The sequence below is a fragment of the Atta cephalotes genome, assembly GCF_000143395.1.
Source record: "Atta cephalotes unplaced genomic scaffold scaffold00017, whole genome shotgun sequence".
Lineage (NCBI taxonomy): Eukaryota > Metazoa > Arthropoda > Insecta > Hymenoptera > Formicidae > Atta > Atta cephalotes.
The window spans coordinates 4,729,857-4,752,276 of record NW_012130081.1 but is presented as its reverse complement, the minus strand read 5'-3'; the positions used below and the strand labels follow the sequence as shown (position 1 = coordinate 4,752,276).

Below are 22,420 nucleotides of genomic sequence, written 5' to 3'. Positions count from 1 at the left end.
TAGTATACATAGTAACATATATATATATATATACATATATATATATATATATACACACGACATACATATATATACATATATATATGCAGAAGCTACCTGTCAATTGTTATATATACCTATCGGTCATGTAACATTGCACCTTAAGTTAATTATGAACCTGTAAAGTGTATTATAAATATAAATTTTATAACTTCATTCTCTCTGCTTAAATTAATGAAAAAACCTTAATTAATTATTATTTTTTTTTTAAGTATTGCTATTTTGGCCAAAGCATTAGAATTTTAACGTCATATTACGTTTAGGATATGCATTATTGATTTTTTGCTCTGTTACACAAATAGTAGATAGTATTAATTCTCTGAAAGAAGTGGAATCTCATGACAAAAATTGAGCGGTTTTGTACAAAAAACTATATTTATGTTTGCGATCGAAGCTCTTCACTTTAAATAAAAGTGCCAATCGAATTGTTCTGTAGCACTGTACCTTCCAATACATACATGCTTTTTCTATTTTGTGAAAAAGAATTATCACAGTCTGCGTGACATACTCTACAAGAAATGTTAATATTACAAATAATGTACGTTACAGTTTTACTTATTATATCAAAACTTGTATTTAAATCCCTGTACATTGTCCGTAACGTAACTTTTGCACCTAATTTCGCAAACGTAATTTATGTAACAGTCAAAATCAGTTTCTTTAAGCATAGATTTTTTTTTAGAATTAAGATAATCCTGTTTTAATTTTCATATATGACCGAGTCGTGTCTTAAGATATTACTATTACATTATACACACAGGTAAGGATAACGTTATAAAAAATAAAATTATAACAGAGAAATTGTAAATTTATGTATCATAAAAGATATTCTTGACATAGCGTGTGAAATTTGATGTAGAAACTACTAATATTAAAAATGTGTTATTAGTTAAATTCTGATGCTCTGTATTTTGACTGTTATGTTATCATTGGTATAATTTGTGAAGTATATATTCACTTGTTAATTTAAGCGTTCATATAAATAAAGTCTTGTGTCACTGTGATTTCGCAATTTTCTAATAGTCTGTGATACTACATGTATTTTCTTTCGTATTAAAAGTTTTATAACCAGGCAAAATGTCTACGAATTCTTAAAAGTCGCATGCGTTTCAATTTTGTATATCACTTTTACGAGATGCAAATAAAAATAGGTGACAACAGAAATTGTTTTTTCTTTTACAACATGCAAATTCTCATGCAAACATTTCATAATTATTACTTATCTATCTTCAGCATTTCTCGATTGTAACAATGATTAACATCACAAAACAAATGTTGACAGTTTAATCCAATTCTATATCTTTTTAAGTTTCACTTTTCTTTCGACTTGCATTAGCTTAACCGATAAATAAAGATTATAAAGATTATAAAGAAGATACACGTTTCAATTGTATACGCATAAGACGCAACCGAAGAACATCTACTTTTAAATGTAGAATTATCAAAATATAAAATTGTTTTTATTTCCAAATTTTTTTTATAATAAATTTTAAAATGTAATATAATAAATATACAAAAATATAGATTAACAGCAGTGATAATCTGTCAGTGAAAAAAATATCATATATAATTAGATTATTTATTTTTGTATCTAATTGTATCTTGTATAAATCGTGAATTTATTCAAATGTATGCATTCATTCAGTTCCAAAACAAATAAATTCAGTATCTAAAGTTTCTATATCTACTATAACTGCAATATGTGTAGAGGAAAATTTTGGAATACAAATCAGCCTAACCATCTGATTTTCTTCACCTACAAGTGTTAAATGCATTTTAATTAATATTGTAAATATGAAGAAATATTAATTTTTTAATGTAGTATTTATCTCTTTTATAATATTAAATTACCTTTCCACAGTTTCGTTTCAAATTTATCTGTATTACCCACAAAGTATATATCCGGACAATAATTTATGATAAATGGATCTTTTACAGAGTAAGGATATACTGGTAACGTGTCTGGTGCAGTCGGGCACATGTGTTTCCAAAGCAGCGTTTTTTCCAACCAATCTAAAGGAGAAATATTTGTCTCACCGGTTGCTTTTATAATATCTTCAATAGGCTGTCCACTACTGCCCATTATTATACGTTCAGCGATTTTGCCGATCCACGGATTAGTCGTACTTTTAAAGCTTTGAAATCTGAAAAATACCTTATTATTTCTATTAGAACTGTATTTGTACTTGGATTTAGGAAAGTCTTATAAATCCATAAAAATTTCTAAATTAATTATATATTGATTTATTGTAATGCTGCCAAAATCTTTTTATAAATAAATTGCAAAAGCAACTAAAATCAAATATAATTCTTTGCTATAAAAAAATAGACAAAAATTTTCAAGTAACTCTAAAAAATTATAATCTTGATTGAGAATGTATATCTAGACTGTAATAGATATATATATATTTGTATAATACCTAGATGTTAATGGTAGTATGCATGGATGAAGTGGTCTCTGTGGCAACATTGCGTTGGTGGGATCGTGTTGACCTGGCATTACAATAATGCAACAACATTTTGCTATTTCGTAGAAAAACGAATCTGCAAGTGTCGTTGCTCTAGCGACTTCCTTCGTTATAGCGGCGTCTTGTGCCTTTCCTTCGGCATGTCCCATTAAAGTATTTGTTTTAGTGACAGTTTTGACCGAATTACCTATGTAGAATTTAGTAATACTAAAGCGTGAAAATGAATACGATTATTAAAGATATTAAAGATCCGATGTACCAGCAATAATAATTCGAACAATGTCAGTGGCATCTTCTTGCGTCGCTGCTTCTCCCGCCATCCCACATATCCATTCGGTTAAAAGATTTAACGATAAATTCGTTGAAGTATTTGCCAAATCAAGTCCAGATACGAATACCAGCTTTCCTTTGGACTTTGGCTGTGTAGATAAACTTCTAGGTATGCAACCAGGAAAACACCATTCCTTGATCTGAATAAAATATCATATATATGTATATGTATATATGTGTTTTAATTTTAATCCACTTACATACCTCAAAGTTGCCATTCTTGTCTTTATGGCCTAAAATGGCACATACAACACCTGTGACATAATTCTTTAAATCTGCATCTTCGATCACTAATTTGATGCGCAGCATCTCATCTTCCAAAAAAAGTTGATCTTTTTCTGAGCAGTAGTTCGATTTTGGTTCAGATAATGTGAGTTGATGATCTTCGCTTAATTCATGTAATATCGATGGCTTACACTTTTGATGTTTATAGAGTGTACCAATTATTACGCATTCTTGTCTTTCAAAATCTTCCAATTCTGCTAACTTTACTATTTGAACATCTCCTGAAAAAAATATAGACGATAAAATTTTTATTTACTTGATCTTATATTGAAAATCACTTATACTGAAAATCACAAAAATATTTATGTATAAAAATCTTAACATCAACAATACATAAAGCTCACCCCATTTTGCAACAACTCGTGATATCAATGTCTCTCTCAATTCTGCCAATCTCACTGCATATATGCTACAGAATTGCCTGGAGAAATCAATCGATTTACTATCAAAATCACTGGACAAGTCTTCATATTGTACATCCTGTCTTTTAAATTCTTGTGAATTTTCATTTACCAGTTTTGAAGGCAGATTTTTAATGGATTCATCAGTTGTGTGCACCATTATTAATAAATATATTCTACATATTTAATAAATAAAAGAATTTCACATACTGTATATATTAATAAAAATATCTTATATACAATAAAAAGAACATTTAATTATCTTGAACCTTACATTGTAGATCACTTTGATTCAACACAATAATGTGCTTCAATCTATGTATTTACATTATTGTGCATTTGTATGATATATTAAAATTGTAAACAAATTCAATAACTACTAAAAGATATATTTGATCTTCTAATTTAATTACTCTTCAACAATTCCTATACAACAGAGACATCCCCAAGATATCCTTCAAAAAGCTATGTTGTATTGTTTTTTTTAAGAACGTATTTGCGACATTGATATCCGATGAAATAAAAATTTACACAAATATTGTTTGCAATACCATTTATAGTATAGAGAGATATATAAGCGAAACTGAATATTATAAATTATTTCCTACGATTACTCCACATTTCATCTACATATCTTATATTCAATTCTAACCTTTCTATCCGTATCTTTTTTTCGTATTTTCTGTAGATGTTAAAGGCTTATCTTTCTTGATATTTTTAATATTGATTCGTATTGTTTGATAGCACTTAGAAATACACGCGATATTTACTTAAATATAAGCAAATGATATCATGTGAGGCGTCTTTCCCGCCTTTTTTGGCTTTGTAAAATGTATGTATTATTGAAGAGGCTACATAAACATAAGGGCGATATTTCACAATTCGATTTTAAATACAAGTCTAGCCTTAAGATTTCGTCCAACCAATGAAATATCTGCATAAATGTCTGTACATTTCTGGACCGGACGATTTTAATAGATTATATTTTATTAGATTGTAAATAATAGATTATATTTTAATAGATTGTACGATTTTTTGACGATTTTAAATTTAAGAATTGAATTTTTTACTACCATTCTAAAGTTTGTTCCACTATGGTTTATTCTTTGTAAATTGCACACGTGGAATCGATGGATGCGCGACAGCCAATGAATCTCGGTTTACTTCAGATTTGGCTTTCTTTTCTCATGTAGGATAGTCAATTGGTAGTCGTGTTGTTCTTGAAGTGTTATTAGCAGCTCCAACAATTTCAGTTTTCAACAATTTTTTTCTACAAGTTTCATATATTTTTTCTATATATATATTTTCGCGAGGTTCCTTTTCTCACAACTGTATTCTGGAGAATATAAAGATTATAATAATAAATAAATAAAAGGTAATATTGTGAAGGTAATTAATGATATTTGAAAATTACACGATGTTGAATAAATTCAAGAAAAGATAATTCGAATCGTTTAAGTTTTTTCGATGCGGCAGCACGTGCAGAGAAAAAACTCATATATAGTTATATTACTGTTTTCAAGTTAATGTTTACGTGAATGTAAATTTGTTTCTTTTACATAAATCAAAATTATGTAAAATCATCATCTCGAGAGATTTCTTAGTCACGTTGATATCTTTAAAACATCGTATTGTACATATTCCATGATTGGAACGAGAGATTTTCGAATGGCATGTTTAGGCTTTTTTTTTTTACGAAACGTGAATGTTCGATTTCAAAAGCGAAAGCATTCACAAAATATAATGGAAGAATAAGAAAAGGAATAAAGAAAGGATAATTAAAATAAATAACGATTCATTTCATATTTATATTAAATTCACTTTTATATATTCATAGCCGAATATATAAAAATTTAACTATATATATATTATAAATTTCCAATCTTTATTATAAAGATTATAATATTATTGTTAAGGAGTATGTACGATGTTTATCTCAAAAGCACACAAATGATAATGACTGAATTTGCACAGTGTTAACCTGTTGATAAACACAGTTCTTTATATAGATCTCTATTATTGTCCTAGGAAGAATATATTGATTGATCTCAGTTTTATTAAGCATATAAAATTAGATTCAATGGTAAGTTTCTAATCCAGTTTACTTTATTTGTTTAACAAATATATTTAATTTTCAAATTAATCTCTAAGAATATCTTTATAGGAGGACTTAGGCGATGATACACAGCAAGAAATATGTGATATGCTTAGTAAAAATGTAGATGTATATTTGGTAATTAGACGGAAAAAGATGACTTTATACCTCGATATGCCGGAAAGCACTCAAGTTATTAAGCTCAAGAAAATGATTGAAGGTAAGACGTGATATCTCAAAAATTAATAAGCAGAGATGTAATGGCAGAAACATTTTCTTGATATATTAGTGCGATGAGTTACACGATTTTAATAAACACATTAATATTAAGATGAATATATACATTTTACAGCTATATTTAAAGTACAGCCACAGGATCAACGACTATTTATCATGTTTCTAAATAATGGTCATCTTGATGAATATAAGGAATTATCCGATTCTACTGCACAATTGTTTCAATATGGATTGATTTCATCAGCAGCAATGGTAACGAATCCTGCAATAATTGGATTAGCTATACGACAAGAGGATGGTTCGTTTGAAAGTCTCGAAGTAACACCATACTCTAACACAGAATGGCCAATGCCTCCAAATGATGATGATTTAGAAAAATGTGTTGCCTATAATGAAAAGTATGCGAAAATGCTGGAAGAATTTCTGGAAAAAGGTCCAAGTAAAAGAACATTGAAAACGAAATGATATAACATTGCACTAATCGACATGAATTATGTTTTGTGTCAGTTGAAATTTCACATAATGCAAAATGAGAAAAGTGTATTATAATAACCATAGTATACTATACTGTAATATAAATGTACTATAAAACAACACACACACACACACACACACACACACACACACACACACAAAACTATAAACTCCTATTTTGTAATTTATAATGATAGTATCGATATTGCCAAGTAGCTTACATCGCTTATAAAGCAAGAAAAGTTAGTGTTTTACATACAATAAATATACAACAATATTTTTGCATATTTATTAATAAATTATTAATAAATATACACAACAATATTTTAATTGTATATTTATTGTATGTTAAAAAATGTGTAAGTGTTTTTTTAAGCGTTGCTGTGCTATTTGAGTTGTTATATTATCATTGAGCAGTTTTTTTTAAATTGAATAGAGTGTAAAATTCTTTGTCTCCAAAAATATCAAACATATCTATTTCACTTTAAGTTCCAAAAGTAAACATTCAGCTACAAAAAAAAACAGCTTATATCCGAAAAGTCAGAATTTTGAATTCCGAAATGAACACATTCCGACACACCGAAATGAATTCATTTCTATTTATTTCAATCTCTTAGGAATCGAAATAGATGAATTTGTGTAGCCGAATTCTAATTTTTCAAATATTGGAATATATAAATTTTGTTTTTTTAAACAATACAAAAAGATAAATATAAGCTAATGAGAGTCAGAAACGATAAATGGCGCAATTATTTAGTGAATAATTAATAATCAGATATTGGATTGTGTCTTCTTTTTTTTGTCTTGTTTTTTTTTATAGTTGAATGGTTTATTTTTGGAACTTAAAGTGAAATAGAAATATGTTTGATATTTTTAGAAACAAAGAAAGTTTTACACTCTAACAAGGAATAAAAATCGACCTATACAAAAATTTATGCAACGATATATATAATAGTTTATTTGCATTGCTTGGACTTTTTGCATTCAGAATCTCTTTTTTTTCTTTCTAATATCTATATATCCAGTTTTACATGCAAAAGTTTTTGGAGATTTCGTAACAAACAACGTAAACAGATTCAATATAACTACATCGACACTGTTATTAAGAATTATAGAGTAGGAGTCTGCAATATAATGCGATACCGATTAATTGTGTTCATATTAGATTACATTATAACTTTATATAAATACAATCACAAAACTTGTCAATATTAATTAAGAGTATTCATTATAACTGAAATCTGATGACAAATTCACATTACATACTTCATACTTAGAAAAGAAAAAATATTTACTTTTTAAGTTACTTTTTAAATCATGATACAAATAAATAACATGGCACTTTTTATAGGTTAATATTAGGTGTGGGAAAAAGTTCGTGGCGTTTTTCCCGTTAGATGACATTAAAAAAACGCCACGAACTTTTTCCCTAATACACCTAATATTTCATACAATATATTTTTATATTTACTTTTTTCTCATTAATATATTTTATTACTTCATGGAAATTTATTCCGTTTTTCCTTCTTTTTTCTTCTCACATTTTTTTCCTGAATGCCAAAATCTTTAGTAATAAATAATTAATGTTATAATCACTTGTAACGTGATTAATAATAACATATAGATATCTAGATATTAATATTCAGAACTCTTTCGGCAACTAATCATGATTATCATGAATGACGTAAATGCTCGTATTCAAGGAGAACAATTAGAAAATTAAAATAATGTTATACTGACTGAATTATGACAGATCTTTATAAAAACTGATATAAATTTGATCAATAATCGATTAATATGACATCAAATTAATATGACAACATTATTTTGACTCTCTTGTTCTCTTTGTAGTGGTTTACAAAATACAAATTGCGCTCTCAAACATGACTTGATTTCTCAAGAAGCGAAAAACACTAGACCGAGTTTGAAAAACCCAATCTGCCATCTCATTGCCTCCACTCCTGTTCCTGCACTACGGGACCAACAGGACAAACCCCAATGGCCAATGAGCGAGGTTCTCAATAGATAAAGTTGATAATACGAGCTTTAGGAACCCCCGTAGATGCTTGCCACGCCGGTGCGTTTAGGGGAATTCGCGTGTGTTTGCAGTGGTTTGCAACGACATGTTTACGGCTCGTATCCGCGTAGGATAGTAATAATTTGTCCGCGGCGTTTTTTTTCTGCGCCAGACGAAAATCAGCCAGAGGGATTGATAACGAGTGAAGCGATAGCGAATGGGCGTGTGAGACAGGTCTTCTCTGTCGTGACGTGCCCAGCGTGTTTGTGATCTCTCCGTTGTTTTCCACTTTTGTCGAGATCGTTCTGTCGAGAGATGGACGCGAACAGCGAGCAGCCGGCCGCGATCGCGGCCACCGAGTCTACCTCCGCCAACGAACAGGAGCATAATGACGAGGCAATGGAGGAGACAGAGGAGTACAGCTATGAGGGCGATGATTACAGACACTTCATGCCGCGCGGCCGAGGCGGCTTTCGGTGCGTATCGCGACGCGTCGCGTATTCCGGCTCCGCGAGCGGCGATCTTTTCACGGTGTTGTCCGCGTCTTTTCTTTTATACTTTCTCTCAGCCTTGCATGCTTTTCTCTTCCCGTTTTGTTTTCATCTAATCTATCTTGTCTGATTCAAGAGTTGACAGCATCCCGATTTCATCGTGTGTTTTCACTCTAGTCCTTGCAGATGATGTACAAGGAATGTCGGATTTTTTTTATTTTTGGACCGACACCGGCTCGCGCGAAGGCCCCTCGCGTCTTCGCGCGGGATTTAATTAATTAATGCTATGATCTTTTTACAAGCAACTTTGTAGTACTTCTTCATAGAAGCGTTACTGCGCAAGTATGCGTGGTGCCTGACGCGAGCAGATCAGATCCGCAGCGTGTGGAGCGGAGCGTTTCTTTTTGTTTTTCTTAAGAGTCAAGTAAGATTCGGAAAGCTACTTCTGATCTTCCTTCCTCTAAGTGGCATGGTAGAGCGTTAAGATATCTAGTCACAACATATAAAAATAATTTAAGGGGTCGTGGCAGAGGTGGGTTTGATTTCCCTATGAGAGGTGGGTCCCCAAGGTTTAGAGGAAGAGGATTTGGACCACGTGGGCCAATGTTCCGTGGAGCAAACAATGGCTTTCCTTTCGAAGCTCCACCAAGACCAAATTGTCCACCTGGTCCAGCAGGACCAAGATTTCGAGGACCACCACCATTTGATCCCAGCTGGGGACCGATGGGACCTCCTAATTTTATGGGACCTCCAAACTTGATGGGACCTCCAGGAATGGTATATTATTGAATCTCTTAATAATTATGAATTTATCGATTTCTAATTCTAAAATCTTATTGCTTTAGCCACCACCACATATGATGAATGGTCCTATGGGTGCAGGACCAGGTCCATATGGACCACCTCCTGGAATGGGACCACCTAACATGAACAGCGTAAGTTATGTATAATGAAAAATTTATTCTTTAATTACTCTAGTATTATTCCAATATTATTCTTTATCTGTTTTTGATAATGTAACTTCTACATAGCATATTTTTATTTCATTTATATGTTTATTGTTTTTGAAGAAATGAATGATAAAAATTTAAGAATATTTTCCTGAAATAATGAAATGTATGTCATAGATTCCAGGACAACAACAGCCACCTCAACAAGCACAACAGCAAGCAAACATTCCAGGTCTAGATCTCAACGGAGAAGTGTGGGTGGAGACGAAAGCGGCTGATGGCAAGTCGTATTATTATAATATTCGTACGAGAGATACCACATGGACTAAACCAGAGGGACCAAATGTAAAGGTCATGGTACAAGATCAGGTAAATAAATGCGTAAATGATTTGATTTATATTTTTAATTAATTTTGTTATTTGCAAATAATCTTATTTTTTTATTTACCTTTGATCATGATTATATATGTGGGTCGTACATTTTTTCAATATCAATAAAATTATATTTATTAGTTTTTGTATTTTTTTCTCTTTTTGCCATTAGTTTTATATATTTTATTTATTGATATATATTTTTACGCGGGTAAAATATAGGCAAGGGAACGAAGTATAAATAAAAGAACCATATTTCAAAAAATTGACAATTAGCAATGTTATAACAAAGGTAAGTTTACTTATTTGTCATATAAAATAAAAAATTTATTTTGTTCGTTTAAATAAGATTTGAAACGATTTATTCAGAACAATTTTTAACAAAGTGTCTCATGATTTTGCAGTTGGAACAGTTAGTACATGGTGCATCAAAACAAGCGGCAACACGTTCTACCACACCTACTCCATCAAGTAGTACACCGACTAAGATTAGTGAAAACAGAATCTCTCAAGGCGGTGAACAATCATCTTCTAATAATACAGATGCTATTAATCAATTAAGTACGGCACCTCCTGGCACTGGACCACCACCTACATTAAATGATGCACCAGATGTCAGTAATCAAACATCTGAAACAAATCAATCAAATGGTAATTTGATATATTTTGAAAACATTTTTTAACATTATGTATTTATTTTAACACTCAAGTTTTTTAAGTTTATGTTAAAACATTATCATTAAGAGATGAAATTTTGAAATGTTAGGCACAGCACCCACAACAGTTACCAATACACCACCAATAAATACACCAGCGGTAAATACGAACATAATGCAACCGCCACCAAATATGATCCCTATGCAGCATAGAATGCCAAATCAGTTTGGTAATCCGATTGCAACGCAATTTGGAGCAACGCCCTTCGGAATGCCACCGCCTGGTTTCCAACCTTTTGGCGGTTATGGACCACCACAAACAAATTGGGGTAATGCAAAATACATAAATGAAAATCTTACGAATGATGAAAGAAAAGAAATATTTTTATATAGTTTATAAATAGATTGAATAGAATCTACCTACATTCTTTTTTAGGTATGCCACAAATGCCTCATGGTGTAATGACACCTCAAACACCTGCTGAAGATCCTGCTATACTAGCACAACTTGATTCTGAATTAGTAGCAGCTGCTATGGTTTGGACCGAACATCGTGCACCAGACGGCAGATTTTATTACTACAATAGTAAAGCAGGAGAATCAGTATGGGAAAAACCACAAGCCTTGAAAGATCTAGAAAGTATGTAATAAATAATTTCTTTAAAACAGTTATTTTTATAAAGCAAAATAACTAACGTAGATATTACAATTTTTTAATATAATTATTTCGTAATTTATATCTTCTTGAATCCGATGATGTATTCTAAAATTTAATTTTGTTAGATGCGAAATTAACATTACGGCAGAAAAATGAAGAAGCAAGTGCTGTTCCTACCAGTACTGCTGTTACAACTACTGTCGTTACCAACAATAGTACTACGGTCGAACCTAGCAAACAAGAAAAGCCGCCAGAGAACGTTCACGAAACCAAAGATAGTACAAAAGATGCTGATAGCACTAAACCGAAGAAAGAGGAAAATACTACAAAGGAACCTGCAAAACCTCAAGACAAATCTAGACCAATTTCTAGTACGCCAGTGCCTGGAACTCCATGGTATATTTAGAAATATTTTTTGTATTGCTATTCATATTTTATATATATTTACACGAACTAGCGAATATATTCGTATGTAAAGGTGCGTCGTTTGGACGGGAGATGGACGGGTATTTTTCTACAATCCTTCTTCGAGGATATCAGTTTGGGAAAGGCCGGATGATCTTGTTGGCCGTCAGGATGTGGATAAGATGATCTCAACGCCACCAGATGCAGTGGGTGCTACGAAACCAGCACGTCAGTCGGATACCAGCGAAAGCAGTGATGATGATCAGCCTACGCCAGCCAAAAAAATAAAACATGAAGATGCCAAAAGTAATTGTTATTCTAAAATTAAGTATTATGTTCGCGCGCGCGCGCGCGCGCGCGTGTGTGTGTGTGTATGTGTGTATATAAATTTCGTATTTTCTTTCAGCCACACCCATCAAGGAAGAAGAAGAGAAAGAAGGAAAAAAGACCATCGACATCGGTAAGGAAGCTGCAATAGAGGCCGAAGTGAGAGCAGCGAGGGAGAGGGCGATAGTTCCATTGGAAACGAGAATCAAATCATTTAGAGATATGCTTGCAGAGAAAGATGTAAGTTATTATATTGTTATCATTTATTTATACAGACTATAATGTTACTTTTAATTTATTGCTTCCGAAGTAGATAAAGCCCATTTCACTCTTTTATTTATGACCTTTAAACTTCAATTTCGTATATCTATATCGAAAGTAAGACTAAATCTGTTTTCAGGTATCTGCATTCAGTACTTGGGAAAAAGAACTTCATAAAATAGTATTTGATCCGCGCTATTTACTTCTAACGTCAAAGGAAAGGAAACAGGTCTTCGAGAAATACGTAAAGGAGAGAGCAGAAGAAGAAAGGCGAGAAAAGAGGAATAAGATGAAAGAACGAAAAGAACAATTCCAGAAGCTTTTAGAAGAGGCAGGACTTCATGGAAAGTACGTACAAAGAAAGCATTCTGTTTTTTTTGTTTCTATAGAAAATATTAATTTCTTGTTTATTTTTTCTATGCTGTATTTGTATTTTTGTAGATCATCATTTAGCGATTTTGCTCAAAAACACGGAAGGGATGAACGATTTAAGAATGTAGAAAAGATGCGCGAACGAGAAAGCCTTTTCAACGAATATCTTCTGGAAGTGCGAAAGAAGGAGAAAGAGGAAAAAACAGCGAAACGAGAACAGGTATTTTTATTTTATTTACATTATTCAACGTGCGCGCGCATTGTGTGGCAATGCAACAAATATTTTTTCAGGACCATGCATTTTAAAACAAATAATTATAAATATTTTTAATCGATACAAGTAAGATATATATTCTAGCAACATTTTCCTCATCCAAGATTTCATAAGATGTGTATGTTTAATAAATATGGAGGATTTAGGTATACTAATATCTTTCAATATTGATTATAAATAATTTGAGATATTTTCTGAAGTAATAAATTATTTTGATTTTAACACTCATTAATACAAATATTAAACTAATATTTAATTTGTCCAGTTTTTTATTACAAAATTTTTATCTGCTTACGAAAGTTTGGAATTTATATTATAAGTAATATTATACACATATATTGATTTTCATATTATTTGTGAATTTGAAGACTAAAAATATTTCTTCTACTTCAATATATATTGATCATATATTTAAAGTTTCATCAAATACTTAATATTTATGTAAACTTATTTTTCTTTTAATTATAAGTGCATCTAAAAGTCTTTTGTATTATAAGAAGAACATCATAAACCACGTTTCCTACATTTATTCCTATCAAATAAACCTTTCTCCTTCCATTCCAGACAGATGCCGTTCATTTATAGTGAATTACTTCAGAAATGCTGCTTGAAGAATATTTAAAGCAGCATGTAAATATAATACACACTACATCCGCGATAAATTGCGCATGGGCTGAATATATGTTTATTATTCAGCACTTGCTTCTATGTTTATATAATTATATTATTTCATTAATTTTTCAATTGAAGAATTACTTCACCTTAATTAAGCGAAGCTTTGCAATGCGCGATAGCATAAGAATCAAATTAAGAATAGATATGCAAAGCGTTTTAATTCTATATAGGAAAGGATATATTTAGTAATGTTTAATGGAATTTATGTTTTTACAGCGATAATTAATTAATTTCTTTCAGGTTTCATAGGTATGTTATTATTTTGTTCCACTTGTAAGATAGTATGAATTCCTAAAATTATAACGGCTGAAGAACACATATACCAGGAGATATTTCTCTAATAATAATTCTCTACTCCAGTAGATTTGCTCGATCGAAATCGAAAAGTTTTTTGTAGCTCTAAGATGGGAGATGTAGAGAATAAAATCTTAGTATGTGACGCTTCCTTATATACTTATGTGTTCTGAACTCTCCACTTCAGTCAGGATGCAGGCAGGACAGGTTCCGTATGTGGAGTGGCGTGGTACTGAAGCTGGTTGGTGGCATGGATGATGTCATCTACCATTCCCACCTTCTCTGCGGGTCACTCTGGCACACCCTCGCGCGCCGCATTCTTTACTTCAAAGCAGAGTGTCATGAGAATGAGCAAACTCGGTATTTGTATATTACTCGTAATCCTCGTTACTTCAAAAGATTAACTTTTTCCCAGAGTCAAATTTGAAAAAAAAAATAAAGATTTCACATTAATTTATTTGGAAGGAAAAAAGGGTAAAAAGCCCGAGGTAGCATTAGTTCGCAAAACAGTTTCTCAAAGATTATATATTCCGATATAAGAAATATAAAGATTCAATTCTCTCTAATGCTACCATAGAATTTACATTTAAATGTATGGACATAAAAACAAATCTACCAACGATATAAGGAACTATTTGTTTGATTTTTTATTTTATTTTTGAATAATAATTGCTCGAACATTACTTCTGCATATTAATATTGTTAAAAACTTATTTTATGTGAATAGGTCAAGTAGTTAAGTAAAGTATTTCATATTTATAAAAAACAACGAATTATTATTTTAAAATCATATTTTTTCTATTGTTCTTATGTCAATACATGATACATCAAATTTGATGTACAAAAATATATAGTACTCTCAAGTAATTTTAAGTCGACTTTAAGATATAAATGGTTCTTGTTGTCGGCAATAATATATGTATGTAAAATTAACTTTATCATGTGATGCATTTTAGAGGATACAAAAAGTAATTATAGTACAGATTTATAATGTGAAATTATTAAATTTTACATAGAATGATTAACATTTTCATAAATTTGTTTTATATTTGTCTAAAAAGCTTTAACTATTTTTGTTCTAATAATAATAATGCAAGTGAAGTTTTATATTAATTTCAGTTATAATGAGATAAAGAAGTAAATTTCAATTATGTAAACTCAAACTTCTTAGTACCTTTTTAAAATTTTTATAGGATCCGAGTAATGAATGTTATATATTGTATATATTTGAAGACGAAAAGTGCCAGTGTCTGAGAGAGAATCATCTCTCGATTATTGTTTATAAATATAATAATATTATCTAAATATCCTTTTTAATACAACAGAGAATATCATACAAATCATTTCGGTCGTTTACAAATTACGCAATGGGAACATTAAAAAGAAAGCTATTTTATGGGATAATTCTTAATTTCACATACTTTGTGTAAATCAGACAATTCAAAGATATTTGTCTATCGTATCTAATTTTGTTCGTTTAATGCTTTCAGTATTACGAACTAAAAGTATCGAGGCTTAGGAGAAAGAGAGATGTACTTTATTTTAATAACATTTGAGTAAATATTATTTTAATAATCTATCTGTTATGTTATTTTTACGAAAAAAATCATCAAGAAAATTATCAAGAAAATAATTATATGTTACAATTTTTGTAAACGGTGCGATGTGCTATGAAATACGTGACGCTGTTGCTAAAATTGTGGGTTCTTCGAGAGGTATTTTAGAATATAGCAAGTAGGAGAAAAAGAGAAATTAGATAGAAACTCGTTTCGTAATTTGGACGGCTGCGAGCTTCTAGTGTTTTCGAAGTTAATGATAATGTACTAACCATATTTTTTCGTTTCAGCAAGGACGGCAGTTAAACATTTACTTACCTTACACATTCAGTCATCATTAAATGGCAGTATGTTGTTTGTGTGTATGAATATGATTTTTAAAAATTAAAGTTTAAATTAATTATGTATTGTTTAGTATAATGTCGAATAGAAAATACTGTACATTTAATGATGACGATAATCATAATAATCATTTTTACAGGAATAATGAGTTAATAATTTTTTTCAGCTAAAAAATGACCAGCTTAGTTCATAAAAAAAATTCGACAAATAGAGTCCTTAACGTTGTGAAACCTCCTGATACGAACGAACACGAATGACTATTTCTTCTACCCCTAACGAAATATAGTTTGAAAACCATTTAAAAGGTTTGCAAGTTGAAATAGTTTGATCCACATTACAAATCATTACATATCATAATATTTATAAAAGTGATTGTAATGTGGCTGAGCGTGTAATAATTGGTTGAAAATATCATTAAAGCGTGCATGATATAAGAGAACCAAGAAAGATTTGATCTTAAAAGCAAAAGAATTGTTTAATAATAAGCAAGCAGTAATTGTTTTTCAGCGATGAAAACTCTTATGTTAAATGCGTTTCAGGTAAAAAAGGAATTCTTTACGATGCTACGTGAGCACAAAGACATCGACAGGCATTCGCATTGGAGCGATTGCAAGAAAAAGTTGGAAACGGATTGGAGATACAGAGTCGTAGAGTCGGCAAGCACGCGGGAAGATTGGTTTAGAGATTACGTTCGCCTGCTGAAGGATGAGCGGAAAAAGGAAAAGGAGAAAGACAAAGACCATCGGCATAGAGAGAAAGATCACAAGACGGACAAGAAGGACAGAGATCGTAAGGATTCAGATAAAGGTAAAGAAACAAAGTCCAGCAAGGACAAAGCTGATAAAGATAATATAAGGGAAAAAAAGCAACGAAAAAACGACGTCCTCCTAGAGGAGAGTGAGAAGGAGAAAAAAGAGATGGTGATAGAAAAAGAAAGCGGAGAAATTGAAGAAAGCGATGACAAAAGCATTAAAAAGGAAAATGATGTAAGTGTAAATAAACGATTTCTGTCTATCGGTTTCTTATATTTTTTTTGTACATTTTTTGCTTTATTTTTTCTTGTTTTGTTTTTTAGAAGGAAGAAGGAGATGACCATTCCGATTCGGAGGAGGATCGTGAGAAACAGAAAAGGGAACGTGAAAGACGAGCGGAAGCTAGTCTTAGAGAAAGAGAAAGAGAAGTGCAAAGGACTTTAGCTACACATCTTCGCGATAGGGATAAGGAAAGACAACATCATCGTCACACAGAGGCGGTTCAACATTTCAGCGCTCTTCTTGCTGATTTGGTATGTGTATAGCTTCAGTCACAAAATGTTCTGAGAATTATTGATATTTCTGATTACAATATCTTGAATTTGTCTCAATTTCAGGTAAGAAATGGCGATCTAGCTTGGAGAGAAGCGAAACGACAATTGAGGAAGGACCATAGATGGGAGTTGGCGGAAAGTTTAGATCGCGAGGAAAAAGAACGATTGTTTAACGAACACATTGAACAATTAGGCCGTAAGAAGCGTGATAAATTTCGGGAATTACTCGATGAAGTAGGCGCGTCAACTGAATTAACAGCATCTTGGAAAGATATTAAGAAATCGTTGAAAGATGATCCTAGATACTTAAAATTTTCTTCTAGTGATCGAGTACGTAATCATTAATTTAAAATGAAATATAAAAGTAAAAAAATTCAGAATTTACTTATTCTATATATATATTTTTTATTGTTTTAGAAATGCGAGAAAGAATTTAAGGAATATATTAAGGACAAACTTGTCGCTGCCAAAGCCGATTTCAGGGAGCTCTTACAGGTGCGTTTTAATTATTTAACTCGAAATATATCTTTTAAAATCCCATTGTGACTGTTAGTAAAAAAATTGCGATTTTCAGGAAACAAAATTGATCACTGACAAAACGTACAAAAAAGTTCAAGAGAATAGTTCACATCTAGCAGAGATCGAAGAAATTCTTAGAAAAGATCGTCGATTCCTTGTACTTGAAGCTACAGCCGCTGAACGAACACGATTATTAATGGGCTATTTGGAAGAATTAGCACGTAGAGGTCCTCCGCCACCTCCTACTGCTTCGGAACCATCAAGAAGATCAACTACAAAGTAAATTTAAAACGCAAAACAAAGATAACATAATTTTATATTTTGTTCAAAACGAAACATCATTTTGTATTAAACATCTATTTCTGTTTCAGTTAAAGAATGATCTACATCGAAATGCGGTACCCATATGACACATAACAGTAACAAAAATGAATGAATTTATAGCTGTAGTTAATTGAATTACTTTACACACGAATTTATCGCCTGTATAGGATTCAATAAAATTTAATGAATGCCAATTCTACACAATTGAGATTGTATTGCATTGCGAGATATGTAGCACAAGCATATATATTGTTGATTAATATTAAATGAAATCCTTCACAGAATGTCGGTAAACCCGTGTAAAATAATTTACAATGCAATAATGTATTCTATATGCTTTTATGTTATATATATTAATCCCGTTCTCAATGTTATCCTTCAATTTACAAATTATAATTATTATTTAATTTAACATCTTGTTTAGGATGTTACATTGGTTAAACATATTGTTTTTTTATATAAAAACAAACATAAAGATAAAAAAACAGCGAAATAAATCAAGTTTGTAAAAAAATTGATAAAGGATAAAAATTGATAAACGAATTTTTTTTCGTTTACAATTTTTATCTTTTATCAATTTTTTCATGATCAATCAATAATAAAGATGTTACTCTAATTTATACTAAAAGTTATATTTAACAATACTTTTTACGAAATATTTTATTACATTATTTTTGTAGGAATTAATTTGATCATGAAATAGTAAACTTCGTCGTTAGTTTCCATAATATGTCTTAGATGGCGTTGTTAACATAACTTTGGTTCGTCGTTTCAAATATGTATCTGATGATGATCAAGAAATCTCGGTGATTTTAATGCTTGAATATTAGAGATTTTAATATCGGAGAGTTCAATGCTGAATATAGGATGATGATTTCACGACAGACATTATTCATTGATATTTCAAAGCATCATTAAACCGATTGATCGATAGAAAATAATTGTAAATAAATCGTCAATTGAAAATGAGTAAGCATTAAGAAAATTATATATCTCTTAATTTTTCAATAATGTGTAACAATGTATACATTCCGAATCCGAATCTTAAAAAAATTCTATGTAACGTTAAACAAAATAAGGCAAGTTGAATGCTGTTACTAATATAATAATAAATATCTTTTTTATATTAGAAAGAAGAAACTCCTTCAAAATTGATGTATTTAATTTCAGGATAACTATAACTTCCATTTCTTACGTAATTCATTTATACTTTTTTGTTTTATACATCATCTCAATTATGTATACATCAATTCGATCGCACATTATATACGCTTTCTTCTAATTCCTACATACAATTTTATAGCTGTAGGAATTTTCTTATAAGTTCATAGTAATGTTTTATGTTTATTAGAATAGCTATCGAGAGATATCGTTGCCTAATAAACATCAGCAAATATCTACATTACATTGTCCGTCGCGCTATACCGTTACGATACACAACGGCGCGTTCCTGTTGCACTTCCTGTTATCGCGGTAAGAATATAAATTGGTAAACTAAACCGGTGAAGCCCTATGTAGCCGAGCGTTACGTCACTAGGAACTCGTGCACCAAACAATTGAGAGCAGAATCTCACTTTGGGATTCTCACGGAATCCTTACGAAATTTTAACATCCAGCCTACGTGTTCAGCAAAGATGCAGCAGCACTCGTAGAAAATCTTTTACATATAAAATATTCAGAACACCGCGAGAGGAGTTTTTGAACAATTGTTTCTTTTATTTTTAGGAAATGCTCATTTTTATTGTGCATTTGTATAAGCACCGTAGATATTTGTCGAGCGTTAGCGTCTGAAATCTTTTTTGAATTTTTTTAATAAAAAAAATATTTTCATTATTTTAATTTTTCAATATTTATGAGAATAAATAATTCTCTGAACCGCGATTAGAGGCGAATCTCACAGCTTGATAACATAATTAGAGGATTAAGGGAATTATATAATATAATATAATTGGGGGAATTGTATAAGAGAAAGTTCCTAATTATATCAGGAAAAATCTTGCGCAAATGATCTTCCACAACAACAGTGGAAACGGATTTCAGATTTAATCACATCGAGCGCGTACACTGTCATCGGGAAGATACCGGAGCGATCATCATCGATCGAATTACGTCACGCGATGTCACCAACTTTCTCCCGATTCTCCCGACCTTGCTGTGCTTTTTTGCTTTCGTGTTTGTCCGGATGTGAATCAATCTATATGTTCGAAGTTCCAGGCGGACCCGGTAAAGGTCAGACGCGACCGGTGAGGGTTAACGAACGGGTGGGATAACAGAGAGGATGGACTTCAGAGAGCAGATTTTTGCAAAGGCCTGCTTGGAGGTCGAGGAAGTGCCGTGAGAGACCCTGAAATCCGATTCCCCAACTCGGTCGAGTCGTATTTCTCATCGTTCGAGTAACGCAATCGATTAGATAGCTTATTACAGCAGCGTTTCTTATTATTAATACGATCGAGACTTGTGGAGTGCGATCTGCATTATACAGTCTGTTTTTATAGATCTTTATAGCTTCTTTTGCACATTGAAATCTTTTTCTCTTTAAAAGTGTCTGTTACAGGAGATTTGGAATAAAAACAACCTGTCACGAAAAAAAATTATGTGATATATAATATTTACGGAACTGATAATTTGCAAGAAAGCATGAATTCTCTTCGCTATTGAATTTGAGAATTCGCTCAGCTGTTCGTTCAACTAAGAAAACAACGAGCATGTCTACCTTCGTGGTGATCGTCGATCATTTGGGAGACTTGCTTCTACAATTGAAAAATCAAGGTGAACGGTTGATGCTAACAAGATGATCTTATTCATACCACTTGGCGATATCTGTATGCACGAACGTGCGATAATTAAGTGCCGATTCACATTTTTACGATATTTAAAGAGTCGAAAATATAAATAGCAAAATCTACCTCTGTATAAAACGAACACTAAATTATTGATTATAAAATTAATTTGTGAAATAGAAAATTTATTTAAGAATTAATTTTAAAATGGAGGTTAAATTAATTATTCTATATTAAAATATTTTCTTTCTTCTAAACATGAAAATCTTGCAAAATTATAAAATAATGAAACATCTTTTTGTGATATTCTTAAGATGTTTCATGAATCATTATTGTGAAAAATGATAGGTGCTTACCATCCAGTCGACTTCTCACATCTACTTTCCATTTAATTTATATCATTATGACAATTTAATTGTGTTTCAGTGAATTGATAAGTAGAGAGAAAAGTAAACACGAAAAAATAAAGTTTCTTTCTTTCTTTATATGTATCAAGATAAAAAAATTTTTGTGATATGTGCCAGAACAAAAAAATAACTTATAAGTGATCCATATAATTAGATCACGCAATAAAATTAAAATTAGAAATCGATTTAAATACATATTTATGATATAAATAAATAATTTATATTTAGATATACAGAACAATATTTTGACAGCTTTACATATTTTTCGATTCTTGTGTGTTTTCCATTTTATCATATTGCAGTTGTCGACTCGAGTTAATTCTAGCCTCGGCACGTAGCATCGCTAAAAGTCATGCAAATGGAAAGGCGATTCGATACAGAATAATAATAACAGAACTCGCATTTTCTTGTGCGATTCCCGCGAGGCGCTAAAGACGTCATCAGCAGGTGAACTGCAGCCCATTATCATCGAGGAATAGTTATCCTCCATTGCTTATCGATTCTGTCCCTGATTATTTTCACGAGCGCCAAAATGCACCAGCAGGCAAGATCCGTCGATTTTGCCGAAGAGGCAGCGGGCGGAGGCGGAGGAGGGATCCACAGCCGTTGGAACTGTTGGAAGGGACGGTGGATCCTGGCGGCCTCGACGTGCCAGCTCCGCCTCGAGCTCGCTCGCGCCTCGACTAAGTGAAAGTCGGATTTTGCTTTCTACCCGCTCTACCCGCGCGTTCGCCTGGCCAGTGACAAGCGCGTCGCGCTCGCGTACGAACACGCCGTTCTTTGGCTTGATAGCAATGATCCTTTCCGCGTGCAGCTAACGGCACTGATAATTCTCACGTCTGCTGGAGCGCGAATCCGCCGACGCGACACCCGCGTCGAATGGGGACCGGTCGGTGGTCCTCGATTGCGCGATGAACTGCGAGTGAACCTGTTGGGCATCCGCCGTGTGCAAACACTCGTCGAGGACGGGGTCCACGAACATCGCGAAGAGGCTGAGGGAGAGACATGCCGAGGTGCCGACGAGGAGCGGCCTCGCGTGGCCAGGTCCTCCTCCTGCGTCTGCTACTAGTTTGCGCGCTCATCGCCACCGGTCACCAAGAGGGTA

General features: G+C 32.1%; 4 protein-coding genes across 4 annotated transcripts in view; 3 read left to right on the top strand and 1 right to left on the bottom strand.

Annotated features, from left to right (window-relative positions):
* LOC105618653 overlaps nucleotides 1–391 on the top strand; it is a 6,762-nt gene extending 6,371 nt beyond the window's left edge. The window contains exon 11 of the mRNA XM_012200181.1: nucleotides 342–391. Coding sequence (XP_012055571.1) covers nucleotides 342–391 — 50 coding nt within the window. The remainder of the gene's footprint in view (nucleotides 1–341) is intronic.
* Nucleotides 392–1,676: 1,285 nt separating this feature from the next.
* LOC105618562 (DNA polymerase delta small subunit-like) lies at nucleotides 1,677–3,683 on the bottom strand. Its single transcript, XM_012200094.1, has 6 exons — nucleotides 3,467–3,683; nucleotides 3,042–3,343; nucleotides 2,767–2,977; nucleotides 2,460–2,694; nucleotides 1,891–2,183; nucleotides 1,677–1,795 (listed from the first exon to the last, which is right to left on the bottom strand). The coding sequence occupies exons 1-6, from the start codon at nucleotides 3,681–3,683 to the stop codon at nucleotides 1,677–1,679; spliced, it is 1,377 nt and encodes a 458-aa protein (XP_012055484.1).
* A 1,760-nt stretch (nucleotides 3,684–5,443) lies between these two features.
* LOC105618652 (transcription elongation factor B polypeptide 2-like) lies at nucleotides 5,444–6,320 on the top strand. The gene is made up of 4 exons (XM_012200180.1): nucleotides 5,444–5,496; nucleotides 5,552–5,606; nucleotides 5,688–5,838; nucleotides 5,971–6,320. Exons 1-4 carry the CDS (start codon nucleotides 5,444–5,446, stop codon nucleotides 6,318–6,320), a joined length of 609 nt encoding a protein of 202 aa, XP_012055570.1.
* Nucleotides 6,321–9,386: 3,066 nt separating this feature from the next.
* On the top strand, nucleotides 9,387–18,225 carry LOC105618651 (transcription elongation regulator 1). The gene is made up of 17 exons (XM_012200179.1): nucleotides 9,387–9,614; nucleotides 9,683–9,772; nucleotides 9,965–10,156; nucleotides 10,564–10,810; nucleotides 10,926–11,144; nucleotides 11,252–11,455; nucleotides 11,599–11,869; nucleotides 11,952–12,190; nucleotides 12,285–12,445; nucleotides 12,606–12,814; nucleotides 12,908–13,058; nucleotides 16,519–16,965; nucleotides 17,055–17,264; nucleotides 17,349–17,615; nucleotides 17,703–17,780; nucleotides 17,860–18,083; nucleotides 18,176–18,225. Exons 1-17 carry the CDS (start codon nucleotides 9,387–9,389, stop codon nucleotides 18,177–18,179), a joined length of 3,441 nt encoding a protein of 1,146 aa, XP_012055569.1. The 3' UTR covers nucleotides 18,180–18,225.
* Nucleotides 18,226–22,420: the final 4,195 nt, after the last annotated feature.

Coding starts and splice junctions, on each gene's coding strand:
- LOC105618562 (XM_012200094.1), bottom strand. CDS start 3,683: ATGGTGCACACAACTGATGAATCCATTAAAAATCTGCCTTCAAAACTG. Junction 2,695..2,766: donor TGTTCGAATTATTATTGCTG/GTACATCGGATC, acceptor AATTCTACATAG/GTAATTCGGTCAAAACTGTC. Junction 2,184..2,459: donor ATACTACCATTAACATCTAG/GTATTATACAAA, acceptor GGTATTTTTCAG/ATTTCAAAGCTTTAAAAGTA.
- LOC105618652 (XM_012200180.1), top strand. CDS start 5,444: ATGTACGATGTTTATCTCAAAAGCACACAAATGATAATGACTGAATTT. Junction 5,497..5,551: donor ATAATGACTGAATTTGCACA/GTGTTAACCTGT, acceptor TTATTGTCCTAG/GAAGAATATATTGATTGATC. Junction 5,839..5,970: donor GCTCAAGAAAATGATTGAAG/GTAAGACGTGAT, acceptor TACATTTTACAG/CTATATTTAAAGTACAGCCA.
- LOC105618651 (XM_012200179.1), top strand. CDS start 9,387: ATGAGAGGTGGGTCCCCAAGGTTTAGAGGAAGAGGATTTGGACCACGT. Junction 12,446..12,605: donor ATATGCTTGCAGAGAAAGAT/GTAAGTTATTAT, acceptor ATCTGTTTTCAG/GTATCTGCATTCAGTACTTG. Junction 17,781..17,859: donor ATTTCAGGGAGCTCTTACAG/GTGCGTTTTAAT, acceptor TGCGATTTTCAG/GAAACAAAATTGATCACTGA.